The 14405-nt window shown below is 47.7% G+C and overlaps 2 protein-coding genes across 2 annotated transcripts in view; one reads left to right on the top strand and one right to left on the bottom strand.

Annotated features, from left to right (window-relative positions):
* RAB40B (RAB40B, member RAS oncogene family) overlaps positions 1 to 8658 on the bottom strand; it is a 59008-nt gene extending 50350 nt beyond the window's left edge. Inside the window, exon 1 of the mRNA XM_025210164.1 lies at positions 8479 to 8658. Coding sequence (XP_025065949.1) covers positions 8479 to 8658 — 180 coding nt within the window. The remainder of the gene's footprint in view (positions 1 to 8478) is intronic.
* Positions 6155 to 14405, top strand: part of LOC102375382 (ketosamine-3-kinase) — a 9281-nt gene continuing 1030 nt past the window's right edge. Inside the window, exons 1-6 of the mRNA XM_025210172.1 lie at positions 6155 to 6274; positions 9126 to 9277; positions 10731 to 10822; positions 11327 to 11409; positions 11751 to 11873; positions 14377 to 14405. The exon at positions 14377 to 14405 is cut by the window's right edge and continues 1030 nt beyond it. Coding sequence (XP_025065957.1) covers positions 9135 to 9277; positions 10731 to 10822; positions 11327 to 11409; positions 11751 to 11873; positions 14377 to 14405 — 470 coding nt within the window. The 5' untranslated portion in view covers positions 6155 to 6274; positions 9126 to 9134. The remainder of the gene's footprint in view (positions 6275 to 9125; positions 9278 to 10730; positions 10823 to 11326; positions 11410 to 11750; positions 11874 to 14376) is intronic.

The raw sequence follows: 14405 nt of genomic DNA, 5'->3' as shown, positions 1-14405 counted from the left end.
AGGAATGCCATGAAGCCCCTGACCCTGCAAACACTTAACCGTGTGCTTAGCTTTATTATCATGAACAATCCCACTGATTTAAATGGGATTTGTTCTCAGAATGCTTGCAGGATCAGAGCAGAATTTTACCCTTATCCTAGTTCTTGTTGTGTCATTCAATGCACTGCTTGTTCCATCTCCTCTTATCTGCTTATACAACTGGTCAGAGGCATTTTTAAACCCGGGTTCTTCCTTCCTGTGGTGTGAATTGCATTTAAAAGGAGAAAAGAAAAACAAACATTACCAATAAATCTCTGTGTCTCCATTACAAATCATTTCTTTCTGTAATGGAAATTCCTACCTCCTTCCTGCACCACCCTCTCTCAACCTATCGATGCTAAGGGGAAAAACAAGAGCCCAGAGCACATTTGTCTTATGTTCACACAAATAGAAGCTCGCAGCCTGAAAAGCCATAATGCATATTTTCCATTTATATCTATAAACCCAGCCAATAAAAGTCTGCACATACCAATTACCTTTTCTTTTCTTGTACATACCGTCAAGCAGTAAACAGAAATTAGCAGCTGCAGTACTTTTTTATTCAGGATGTGTATATTAACTGATGACTCACCAAATAATTTGCAGCCCTGGGTGCCAGTTGTCTTTTCCTCTAGAGAAAGAAATGCTATTTTAAACAAAGTTAACTACTGTGGATGTCACAAGAATGCCAAAATGTATCAGGATGATACAACAGTTGATGAACTTCAGAGTTGAAGGGAGGGGGCAGTCTCAAGAGCATGTAGCAAACATATTCTTAAATGGTATAAGTCAGAGCAAGCAATGTGTAGTGGAAGGGAAAAAGGATTACATGAAGCATCAACTCACTGTTTCCCCTGCAGCATGATGTTGTGGCTCATTCGCTATCTCCTTTCAGCAGGAAGGACTTATATTGTTGGAGGAATGTCAACATTTGGTGAAGCCTTGTTTATAATCTTTGGAGCTGTAGGTCCCCATTTCTTTAGGTTATGTTTGCTATGTAACTAATGAGACTACCCCTGAAACTTGGTCAATAGGCAAACACTTTTTATGTTACATTGTCAGTGAGAAGTACAGCAATCCAATTCATTCCCCAAAATGCAGGGCTAATTGTTCTTCATTACCGTAAGATACAGTACTAAACCACTCTCTACTACTGCTTGCCATATTCAGTGACTGTGCTGTGGAGGAACATGCTGTGATGCCATATTTAAGACTGAATGAAAAGTTTAATTCTGAGCTCTATTTTCTAGCTTCCTTTGAATTTGGATTGGAGTAACCAATCTGTTTGTAACTTGATTAACTTAAGAATCAGAAATGTGAAAATGGGAAAGTGGAAAGTACTGCTCAATAAGAAATTACTTGCATGAAATTTCTCCTGAGTCTCCTAATTCTTCAGCCTCCATGTTCCTAGAGCTCCTCGTGTTGCACACAAAAATAACACCTTGCCCACTTGCCACTCCGCCTGTCTCAGCTCAGTCTTATTCAGGTGTCTTTTATCCATATAGCTTGGAACCACAGAAAGGGAAGAATCAGTCTCTAGGCAAGCCAGTTTCTGTACCCTGGTATGTGCCCCCTCTCTGTTTGCTACTATTTATTATTTCTATAGAGGAATGTAAAAGTCTTGGCAACAAAATTGAGACCAAGGGACTAAAACTGAGAGAAAATAAAGAATGCAGTGAGAGGGGAAGACTTGTAGAAATTGCACTCCTCTGCTCCTCCTACTGCTGTCTGGCCTTCACAGAGAAGTTCCAAGGGTGTGAAAAGCCCTGCCGTTTCCCAGGCTCCTTGTACAAAGTGCAGAGGGCTAAGTCTTCTGTATTATCTAGTCCCCTCCTCAGAAGTCACATTAGGCTTTTTAACCCCAACTGTCACAAAACATATATTTTAGTTCAAACACAACTAATTGGTCTTGATATTTTCACTATAGTGAAGTTCATTCTGTGAATATCTCTGGTTTGTGCTTTCTAGGAGGTCAGACTAGGTAATCATAAAGTTCCCCACTTAAATTCTAGTAATGCTATCCAATATCACAAAGTAAACTTACAGATGCTTGCAAACCTAAGGAGCATTTTGGAATGGTTAAAAAGCCCCTCAAGGCTTTTTTTTTTTTTTGGAGCAGGGGAGAAGCAGGAAGCCCTGCGAGGAAATAACCACTATTTCTTTCCACCCACCAAATGCTGTTGTTGTCCAGGATCCTTGCAGAGGACCTCAGCTGTGAAAAAACTATGCCATGCTCTCTTGCACTGAGTCCAGTAAACAGATGGTGGAAACAGACATTGTCTAAAAAAATGTTAAGAAGGCATAAATGCAGAGCAGTTAGATGTTGATGCCCTTTATTGTGCCACGTGACAGAAAAATCAGTGGTGCAACAAAAGGTAGTAATAGATTCTGCTGCTTTATTTCAGAAAACATCTATCTGCTCTGAGGTGCGCTTGCAGTCGCCGCCACATGGAGCTGATGCCAGAGCTGTGGAGCCTGGCGCAGCTGTTCGCAGCCTGCCTGCTGCTTGCTGCAGCTGCCCCGAGCCCAGGCCGGCTACAAATATCTGTGCTGGGCTCTGTGCCAGCAGTAGGGGAGAGACTGGGGTTGCACTGCCTCAGGCTCACTGCCCGCTTTGAGGTGCGTATGCACGTGCCGGTACAGAGCTGATGCCTGGGCTCTGGAGCCCGGCACAGCTGTTTACAGCCTCCTGGCTGCAACCAGCCCCGGCTCTGGGTAGCTGTTGCCAGCCGGGAGCCTGGGCTGCTCCCAGCAGGCAGCTGAGACACTGCAAGCCCTGCTGCAAGACACTGCTACCCCAGCTACCCAGAGCCGGGGTAGGTCCTGACAGCCACAGAGCCTGGGCTGGGGGGCAGGGGCAGCAGGGCTGGGGGGACAAGGGGCACAAGCAGGGCATCCTGCCATGTACCCCCTGCCCTCATTTTGTTTTTCTGGCATGCTGGCACTCCGGCACCTTCCACGGTAGGCATTGTGGTGTTTTTCAGCGCTCTGGCCAAAAAGACCTTGCATACCCCTGGTCTAGAGGAAAAAGCAATCAGGACTCATAGTAGAGATGATACCTTTTATTATACCAACAAGATTTTTGCAAAAAATTTTCGTTAGTTGCATGCTTTTGGGTACCAACAGCCTTCATCAGGCATTGGAGAAAAAATTATAAAAGTTCTCCTGGGTAGAAATGATATTTCATAGGATTTCACAGAGGAGTCAATAGATGGAAAACTCCTCTGGGCAGTCAGTTCATAGCTGGTATGGAGTCTGCCAGGAGTTTTCCATCTATTGACTCTCTGAAATTCTATGAAATATGAACTTTCATTTCTACCCAGGAAAACTTTTACAATCTTTTCTCCAATGCCTGATGAAAGGTGTTTGTGCCCAAAAGCTTGCAACTAAAGACTTTTTTTTGCAAAAATCTTATTGATCTAATAAAAAATATCACCTCTACCAGGAGTCCTGATCTGTTACCATGTAGCACTCTCCCTGCTCAACCAGCCCTGCAAAGCTGGCTGAGGAGGAAGTGAGAAGGGACACCCTGTGTTGCCCATTGCCCCAGACCTGCATTGGGCTCAGGAACATCCAGTGTTCTCCATGGCTCCAGGCCCAGGGGGCTGGGCAGAGGGGACGTGCTGTTTCCCCCATCAGGCAGCCCCATGGTGTGGACTGAGTGTAGAAGCACTTTGCCCCACAGGCGGGCTTGGGGCAGCAGAGAGATACAGCCCGACTTGTCCCCGCCATCAAGGGTGGGACAAAGGGCAATGTGCCTTTCACCCGAGGAAGCAAATCAGCTGCACTTTGACACATGGCTCCTCTCAGGGACATCTCTTTCAATTACCCAGAGACTCCCAACATTTTGAAACACTGAGGAAATTCCTGGAGAAAAACACTCTTAGAATTGGGAAATGCAAAACTCTAGAGCTCTTGGTTCAGAAAGTGATGGAAGAGACAAAGCTAACCTATTTAACAATTTCTTTGCCTCCATTTTTCTGATCAGGGACCAGGTCATCCCCTCCACCGGGATCCCCAATGGTCCCAGGGGAGGCGCAGCCAGGCCCAGGGTCAGTGAGGACCTAGTCAGGGAACTTCTAGAGGGAATGGACGTGTTCAAATCAGCAGGTCCTAATGATCTCCACCCGAGTGCTGAGCGAATTAGCAGAGGTCATTGCGGGACCCCTGGCACGGCTTAACGAGCACTCATGGTGCTCTGGCGAGGTGCCAGAGGACTGGAAAAGGGCCAATGTGGTCCCCATTTTCAAAAAAGGGAGTAAGGAGGACCCAGTCTTACCTCGGTCCTGGGGAAGCTCTTTGAGAAAATTATCCAGGTGCACATCTGTGAGGGGGAAGCAGGGGAGACTATGCTTAGGGGCAACCAACACAGGTTCATTAGAGGCAGGTCCTGTCAGACCAACCTGGTGGTCTTCTACAACCAGGTCACAAAATCCTTGGATGCAAGTGTCGCGGTGGACATAGTCTTCCTGGACTTTAGGAAGGCCTTCGACACCGTCTCTCACCCCATTCTCATTAAAAAATTAGGAGATTGTGGTGTGGATGCCTACACAGAAAGATGGGTCGCCAATTGGCTGGAGGGCCACACCCAGAGAGTGGTGGTGGATGGGTCATTTTCGACTTGGAGGGATGTGGGCAGTGGGGTCCCCCAGGGCTTGGTCCTCGGGCCCGCACTGTTCAACATCTTCATCAACGGCTTGGACGAGGGGGTGAAAAGCACCTTGTTCAAATTCACAGATGTCACTAACATGTGGGGAGAAGTGGGCACGCTAGAAAGGAGGAATAGGCTGCAATTGGATCTGGACAGGTTACAGGGGTGGGTGGATGAGAATAAGATGGGATTCAACACTGACAAGTGCAGGGTACTGCACCTGGGGAGGAAGAACCAGCAGCATACCTACAGGCTGGGGAACTCCCCTCTCCTCAGCACAGAGGCAGAAAATGATCTTGGAGTCATTATAGACTCCAAGATGAACATGGGCCGCCAATGTGGGAACACGGTCAGGAAGGCTAACCGCGGCTTGTCATGCATCCACAGATGCATCTCAAGCAGGTCCAGGGAGGTGATCCTCCCCCTCTATGCAACACTGGTCAGGCTGCAGCTGGAGTACTGTGTCCAGTCCTGGGCGCCGCACTTCAGGAGGGATGTGGACAACATGGAGAGGGTCCAGAGGAGGGCCACCCGCATGATCAGGGGGCAGCAGGGTAGGTCCTACGAGGAGAGGCTACGGGACCTGAACCTGAGAGGGGATCTGGTGGCTGTCTATAAACTGGCCAAGGGGGACCAGCAGGCAATGGAAGAGTCCCTGTTCCCCTGAGTGCTACCGGGAGTAACGGCCTTAAGTTGATGGAGAGTAGATTTAGGCTGGATATCAGGAGGCGCTACTTCACTGTCAGGGCGGCTGGGATCTGGAACCAACTTCCATGGGAAGTGGTGCTCGCTCCTACCCTGGGGGTCTTCAAAAGGAGGCTGGATAATCACCTCTTGGGGGGTCACTTGGCCCCAGCATGCTTTCTTGCCAAGGCAGGGGGTCGGACTTGATGATCTGCTCAGGTCCCTTCCGACTCTACCAACTATGAAACTATGATCCCTTTTATTAAATCAACTAAGAAACTGAAAAACCCCCCCCATCTTTTTCTGCAAGGTATCATCTCTGAACCACGAGGTCTGGAGTTTTGCTTTTCTTTTTGTCTCAGACGGACACAGCTACTAAATCCATCCCTTAACGTTGGGAGCACGTAGCGGTAATGAGGAACTGCACGGACCCTGAATCTCATGCCTCGTGCGGCGGAGATCCCTTCCGAGGGGGAGAGGGCGCGCCCCCCGTGGGTCTCGAGGTGCTCCGGACAAGGAGGAAACCCGCGTGGGTCAGAAGTAACCAGAAACTCCCATTCCCCGCGCCCGCACGGCCCTGCCCCGCCCCTTTCCCATAGCCACGCCAATCAGCGCCCCTCTCCTTCCTGGCCACGCCCACCCCTCATGGCGGCCCCCCCTGCCGCTCAGGCTGGAACCGCCCCCCTCCCCAGTGGGAGAGTAGGTGAGGGCATTGGCTTCGGATGTTGCCAGCACGCATGCGCGGCGCTCGGAGCATGCGCAGCTCTGCGCCCGCGGGGGTGGGAGGCGGCCCGCCAGCGGGAGCTGGGCAGGGGCGGGCTGCGGCCCGCGGGCCCCCCGGGCGGCGGCTGCATCAGCCAGGGGCAGAGCTACGACACCGACCGCGGCCGCGTCTTCGTGAAGAGCAACTCGAAGGCGGAGGTGCGCGGGGCTGGGCTCGGCCTCCAGGCTCTGCCGCGCCGGGCTCGCTGCGCGGGAAGCGGCCGGGCCGCGCGATGCGCTGGAGGGGCAGGACCCGCGCTCTGCGGTGCGGGGGCATTAATGGGTCAGTGGGGCGGGCAGGTGGCTGCACCCCATGAGACCCCTGTCGATATGAGCCGGCGCTTGCAGACTGCAGCCAGAGCCGTCCGGACATCCCCTGGGCCGGCAGGTGAGGGGCGCTGTCAGGTATCGTCACCCCCTGCAGGGGTCTGGAGCAGGCTAGGAAAGATAGAGCGGCGCCTTCCTTCTTCCAGGCACATGTCAGTCACCAGCTGCCTGCACTGAAAGGAAACGTCCTCAGAGTTTTCTGTGCTTGCTTCGACTTTCTGTGCCATCATCTTCAGCCCCGGGCACGAACCACTGTGGGAGGCGTGGCACTGCTAAGCGGGACGTCTGGGTAACGCTGCGGCCCTTTTGGCAGTGGGGAAAGGCAGAGGAAGGCAGAGGAAGATATTCGAAGAGTATGTTTGATTTGGGCCCTGGCTGAGGAAAGAGAGATTCATGGTTGGTGATATGAGCAGCAGGGTAACAATGTCATTCCAGCGAACAAAACTCTGGCTTGCATCTACTGATGCATCTCGAGCAAGACCCAGGAAGTCCCCCTCCCACTGTACTCGGCCTTGGTGAGGCCGCAGCTGGAGTACTGCATCCAGTTCTGGACACCACAGTTTAGGAAGGATGTGGAGAAGTTTGAGAGAGTCCAGAGAGCCACGTGCATGGTCAGAGGGCAAGAGAATAGGTCTTATGAAGAGAAGCTGCGAGCTATGGGACTCTTCAGCCTGGAAAAGCGCAGGCTCAGGGGTGATGTTGGCATCCTATAAGTACATCAGGGATATGCATCAGGATGTAGGGGAACATCTGTTCACCAGAGCACCCCAGGGGATGACAAGGTCTAATGGTCACAAACTACTACAAAATCGTTTTAGGCTGGACATAAGGAGAAACTTTACTGTCCGAGCCCCCAAGGCCTGGAACAGACTCCCCCAGAGGTGGTGCAGGCACCTACTCTGGACTCTTTCAAGAAACATTTGAACGTTTATCGTGTTGGGATCCTTTGACCCCAGCTGACTTCCTGCCCCTTGGGCAGGGGGCTGGACCCAATGATCTTCAGAGGTCCCTTCCAGCCCTAATGTCTATGAAACCTATGAAACCTAAATGTGTTGAGGTCCTCCAGGAAAGGTATTGAAAGAGCTGTTTGCTTTGCAGTCAATCTAGTAGTTTTATAGGGAACAATCTAGGACCTCCCTGTCATGTCATGTTGCTGTCGTCCCCCCACCCTGTTAATACATATATAGATGTATAATTGGCAGGCAATTCTTCCAGCACACTTGGCTGGGAGAAAGATGTATTGAGTAAATATCAAGGACCTGGATAAATTTCCTATTCAGTAGTCGTTGTTTTGTGAATTTACCATGCATCTATAGACACAGAGTGCTGATGAAAGCAGCCTTCATTAATTTCATTAAAAATGCTGTGCTGTGTGCACAGCAGTTGACTACATCAGCAGTTCCCTTATAAGCCTGTTTTCAGCTATTGTCTACAGCAATATTTTGGAAGGAGCTATGTTTTGGAAAGAGAAATCATTTTATTTCTAAAGCAAAATTTCAGACTCATTAATAGTCTAGAAATTCTGCATTCTTGCTCTCCTTCACTCAGGGAGTTTGTAATCAACATCACCTGTGGCTTATTTGATGATTCTCATTCCTGTATTTGTATCCAAAGTAATCTTTTGATATTTTATTCATTTGGTTTTGTTAGGGCTTTTAGCAAATACTGTTGGTTATGGGCTGCCTTTTGCACACTTTCCGCTTTAAATACTATTTACTCACACAGCTAGTCCATTGGAATCAATGGAGCAGCTCAGATGAATAAGTTCTAAACATAAATGATGATTGCAGAGCTGGCCCCTGCATTCTCATTTAAAAGAACATCCCAGGTTACAAGTTAGGCGCAATGTAATTATTTGTATTCTCTGCAGAAACATCAATTCAAGGCATAGCAACAGCTAATTCAGTATTTCTAGGTGGAACTGTATGTGCAAAGCCACATAAATTATCAGTACCCAGCACACACTTTCATTTTTTCCTGACATACATTGCAACTCATTTGACACTTATTCCTATATATCGGGGTGCCAGATTCACCTGCGGTTTTATTTTGGATCCAGACTGTGGGGTTCCTTGCAAGTCAAATCCAACCTGGGGCATGAGGACTACAGCAGTGGCCACCACAGCGGTGACAGACTCATGGGGTCCAGTGGGAGCAAGGGTAGTGCAGATTGCAGCGGTAGGGAAGCCAAGCTCACTACCAATGGCCATGTCCATCGGGGTAAAGGGCCCAACATTTGGTGCCTCTAGTAGTTCAGTAGACTGGAGAGACAGGCTCTGTGGGCTGAACGTGGCACACAAGCCACATGTTTGGCATCCCTGCTGTATATCACGTTCATTTGGAATTTTTGATCAGTAAGCATATGTATAAAATGAATGGAAACAAGCCAGGCTTTTATACAAACCAGGCTTTGATTCAGTTGTTGAGTTATTTATTTGACCACACAAAATGCTGGAAGATGTGCTGTTTCATTAGGGGTAGGCATATAGGAAAGAAACCGATTCTCCTGTTATTCTTAAGTCTGTAGGTTACCATACCATAAGCAACCCAACTGCGGACCCTCCTTTGTCTTGTATATGCTTGCACCAAAAAAAGACTCAGATGTGGTTTGCCTGGAGGAACGTCTTCATTTTGTTGCTAACAGTGTTCCTGGGGACTAATCCTGTTCTTTTGTGTTTAACAGGCTAGACGAATGTTTGAGGGAGAAATGGCAAGTTTAGAAGCCCTCCTGAAAACCCAGACAATAAAGGTCCCCAAACCCATCAAAGTTATAGACTTGCCAGGGGGCACCACACTGTTTGTGATGGAGCACTTGGAAATGAAGGGTTTAAACAGGTAAATTTTGACAGTGTCATGTTGTCAGGCATTCAGATTTGTGTGATCTTCATGTTATTTGTTTTTGAGGAGAAATACATTTTGATGCTTCCCTTCTTGTCTCCAACCCATTAAAAACTGTAACACTGAATACAGCGTTCTGTTGTGTTTCACAGCACTTAACCCAGCAATTCATTCCTCAGCTAAGAAAAATGAAGGTATTGACAGCAAGGATCTTGAGAGTTGGTGGTGAGAGTGACTCAGACGAGATGATTTAGTACAGGGTTTGTTAGTGTTTTGCAGTGGGAGGCCACTTTAATGAGGCTTTGCTCCAAGCACAAGCCACTTTCAACCTAGCTTGCGCTGGAGCCAGAGCATCAGTCACCACTCCCACTGCAGTGCCACCACTGCCTGTTCTCCCCATCACCATGGTGCCCGAAGTCCACTACCACCAGATTGGATCTAGCTTGCAGACTACAGGTTGCCAACCCCTGATCTCCTAGGTTGCATCTTTGAGGACTTACAGCATTCCTATTTAAATATTTCTTACAATTCAATAGGGGTATGCGTGAAACTTCCCAAAACAGGCATGAAGGCATTCATGTTGTGAATATTGGTAGCTTAACATCTATGGTCCTTGCTTTATGTCCCCTCCCCCGCACCCAAGACCCAGGGTAAAACCACTGTGTCGAAGGCTGATCCGTGCTTCCATCAGGGAATTCAGTTTACTTTTTTCCCACACCAACCTCTGGGCCTCTAGCCAGCTCAGGGAGCCCATCAAGCAGGCAGCTGCATAATTGTTATGTAGCCTCTGCCTGCATTACCCTTCTGCTCTGAGCAGTGCTAGAACCAGGATGCATGTCCCCTTAGCTTGCTCACCTGCTGATCCCTGTATTCTTTGAGAGCTGTCAGCACAGGAAAAGTAGGCAAGTGACACTTAACACGCTGATCTTGGGAGACAATTAGGCTCCATAATAGCAGAAACATCTGGAAAAGGTTAACTTAAAGATGGACTGAAGCAAGTGCAGAAGGTGCTAGAGGATTGGTATCAACCTTTGGAGAATGAGAACAGTCTTGCTTCAGTATTCTGGGTTTCCTGATGTTGAGAGAGCCAGGTGAATCTTACTTATCTCTTCCTCTAGAGCATAATCAAATGTATAAAAGCTGTATTGTGCATGTTCTTCCTACAGTTTATGGTGATGAAGTTGTGGTTTCTCTTCATTTTCATTTCAGTTCATGGTAATACTGGCAGAAATAGCCACATAAGTGCAGTTTTCAGTATCTTATGCTTTACCCCCTGCCCACCCCATCCCACCACCCCCCAAAAATGTTTAAAAAGATGTCTCTGTTCCCAGAGAAGGGAGTTTTCCACATGCTTGGCAAACACAGAGAGTTACTCATGTATATCAGGCTGTGAATTCACTGCTTACTGTGTCTTTCAGTGATAATAAAAGAACTTATTTTGGCTTTTTAGACATTCAGGAAAGCTTGGACAACAGTTGGCTGACCTACATCTTCACAACCAGAAAATTGGAGAGAGGCTGAAGAAAGAGGGGAACACAGTTGGTACAGTAAACAGCTGTCGGTGAATTTAGTGACATTAATCTAGTTAATAATAATCTGCAAAACAGGCAGTTGCTAAAATGACTTTGTTATTTTAGGGAACATCTGTTTTGCTCCAGTAGCACACATGAAAACAGATTTAGAACAAATTGCTTTTTGTGTTATAATTAAAAGTGGTTTGGGGCTATATTTAAATAGTTCTCTCTCTAATGGACAAAATATTTCTTTGATTTGGGATCCCTGCTTTTCATCTCACTGCACCATTGTGCACAACAGCCTTGTTTCAGAGGAGGTATAACACTAGCTTAAATAATTAAGTTTAACACTTGCATATTTTTGTCATATTTTTAATTCAATGGAAATCATAGTAAAAAGAGTACTGAGGTGCAAAATGTCTGTTATCAATAATGGAAATTACTATATCTTCATCTGATTTAAGGCCCACCTGCATTGCAGATACTAAATCTTTATAATTAGTGTTTTTTTCTGTGGTTTTGTGTTTGAAAGGTAAGAGTCAAGGGGAAACAGATGTCCAATTTGTGGATCAGTTTGGCTTTAATACAGTCACCTGTTGTGGTTATCTCCCCCAGGTAGGTTTTGTTTAGTCTCTGAATTTATTTAACCCATTGGTACCTGCTGCCACCGTACATTCTTGGGGGATTTATGTGTGTCACTTAAAGATTCTGCACCTCATTTTCTTAATGCTAAAAAAGGAAATGCTGGGATAGTGTAAGATATTGTTTTGTTTAGGAAAACAGAAATGGCCAAAATTAACATCAGTGAAGGTATACCAGGAATTAATTTGGCCCCGAATGTTAGGACATTTATCTGGTCTTGGAAGTTATTAACTGAGACTGTATTCAAAAACTTTTTTTTTTAACTTGGTATTCTCTCTTGTGTTATGGAACCTGTGCTTGATCTTATCCTCCAGGTGAATGACTGGCAGAATGATTGGGTGACTTTCTTTGCCACTCAGCGAATCCAGCCCCAAATGGATATGATTGAAAAGAATTCAGGAGACAGGGAAGCGAGGGAACTTTGGGCACAACTTCAGGTAAGATTACTTCATGTGTTTTAATGTATTGATGGGTAGATGGGGGTTGGTTTTTTTCTATTCCTTTTCTTTTATTAAAATATATTAGTTCCTGCCTTCTATTGCAATGTTCCACGGTTTGTTAGAAAAGGATGCTAACTTCAAGTGATTAAAGAACCCCCACACTGAGGTACAGTGACTTCATGCAATATCAACCAGTTCTAACTTTCTAAAATGAATGGATGCAGGGTAGCACTGTGCATTGCCACTAGGGAAGTGCTGGGTTAAGTTCACACGTGCATCTCCCTGGACTTGGAAGTGTTATGCTTATTGGAACTTATATAAGGCAGAGGCAGGCAAAATATGGTCTGTGGCCTGCATCCAGCCCACCAGGCACTTTGATCTGGCCTGCGGCACCCCCCAGTGAATTGTACCCCACCCAGCCCTTCTGCCCACAAGGGTGGGAGCGAGGTGCCTACACCTGCCCCCAACATATTCTATTATGCCTTGCTTCCACCCTTATGGGCGGAAGGGCTGGCCCCGCTAGCATGTGGAAGGTTGCTGCTGCAGGCTTCCCCGGCATCCTGCTCCTTCCAAGCAGTAGGTAAAGGAGATGGGGGTGGTGCTGCAGCTCGGTGGGAGCACAGAGCGTGGAGCTGGGGCTGGGAGCAGCGTGGAGCCCTCGCCCAGTGGGGTGGCAGCAGCATGGAGCTTAGCTGGGCAGGGTGTGGGTGTGAGTGGGGAGAGGTATAGGGGCCCCCCCAACACACTACTCCGTATGGCACACAGCCCTGGCAGGCAGCAGGGGGCAGCAGCAGTAGTGGGGGGGCACTCTGCTTGGCGCTGTTGTCTGGCTCCTGGCTCTGGCTAGTGCTGCGAGGAGCACAGCCCCCGCTGGGCTGTTTGTTTCCCTGGCACTTCCCACACTCGTGGGGCACAGGAGGGAAGCCTCAGGCACTGGAGTGAGCTGGGATGGGGAAAGTGGTACCTGGGGCTTCCCTCCTGTGCCCCATGAGTGCGGGGAGTACCAGGGAAACAAACGGCCTGGCAGTGGCTACGCTTCGCGCCCCCACTCGCTGCTGCGCCATGAAGGAAATGTGTGTGTGGCGGGGGGGTGGGATGTCCCCACATCCTTGCCACCTTCCCTCACACCCTACAAACCACACACACACCCCATCCCCTGCAAGTGTTGTCTGCATTGACTGCAGGAGAGGACCGTGTTCCAGAGGCCAGTATGTTCCAGAGCCACACACCCACACAGCCATGACCCCTCACAAACTCCCCCCATACCCCACCATACACAACCCTCCCCCCCCACACACAGTATAAAAGACTAAGAATTTATTTTTGAGTTACTATGCAGTCACCTCAATATACAGTACATAAACACAAATCATGACAAAAATATTTTTTGTAATGGAATTAGAATATGTTATAGTAGGTGTTTGACTTTTAGTGTGTGATCTGTTTTTTTTCTGGTTCTAAGATGGCAACCCCTCCCCCCAAAGGAGTATTTCCAGGGGGAAAGGAGAGGGACTTCTGGTGGCAAAGGTCAGGGGTCGGGGTGGGATTTCCAGTCCCAAGATAGCACCCAGGGGGCAGGGCACCTGTCAAGGGGCAGGGCTACCCACGCAGCCCTCGACAGCTCACCAAGCCTCCTTAAGCAGCCCACCACCTGAAATAATTGCCCACCTTTGGTATAAGGGAACACATTGAGTTGTTCAGTAGCACTACCCCTTTACATAATATTTGTGTCTTCACTGAATCGATTCATTTTTAGCTACCTACTCTGTGGATCTCTACTTACGGATAATAGAAAGGTTCTTATACCTTCTCCCAGTGGGCAATGTGTCTGCATACTTGGGCAACTGGCTGAAGCTGGAGCCCTGATTGCATTACTTCTTAATACCACTGCTTCTTAAAGCAGTTACCTCACATCCTGAAACTCAAAAAACATGACAGCTTTTAATGGTGTGTAAAGCAGTGGTCAGCAACCTTTTTAGGTTGCTGTCTGGAGTGACCCAGATCAGGTCAGAGGTAGAAAGGAGGTACTAGGACCTGGCTGCCACCACTTTGTTTCTCCCACTGTTGTTTTCCATCCCTGCATGCTGAAGACCTGCATCCATGAGCCAGATCAAATGGCTGTGTGGGCTGAATCCAGCCCATGAGCCATAGGCTGTCTGCTGACCCCAGGTGTAGAGACTCTATCTTGCACTAATAGAGGCATTCCAACAACAGGGTATGTGACTGGGTGACTGAACTTCAGTTGCTTGGGTCTCTGGTTCTGAAAAAGTAGAAATCATGCATGTATTCTTATTTATTTTATTTTAAACATAAAATTCACCACTCTGTTTTCATTGCAGTTTTTAGTAATCAGTTCCTTTTGTAAATGTCTTAATTCACTTTCTGTAGTGTGTATGCAGTTTGGCTGATGATTTTAGCAACTGTTGTCTGAAGTAATCAAACCTTACCATCTTTCATCTCAAAATATCTCAATGGTACCTCTCACTTTTTCTTCCTGCAGCTGAAGATACCCAGTTTGTTCTGTGACAT

This window comes from Alligator sinensis, unplaced genomic scaffold (genome assembly GCF_000455745.1).
Source record: "Alligator sinensis unplaced genomic scaffold, ASM45574v1 scaffold694_1, whole genome shotgun sequence".
Taxonomy (NCBI): Eukaryota; Metazoa; Chordata; order Crocodylia; family Alligatoridae; genus Alligator; species Alligator sinensis.
This window is presented reverse-complemented; position numbering and strand designations above follow the sequence as displayed.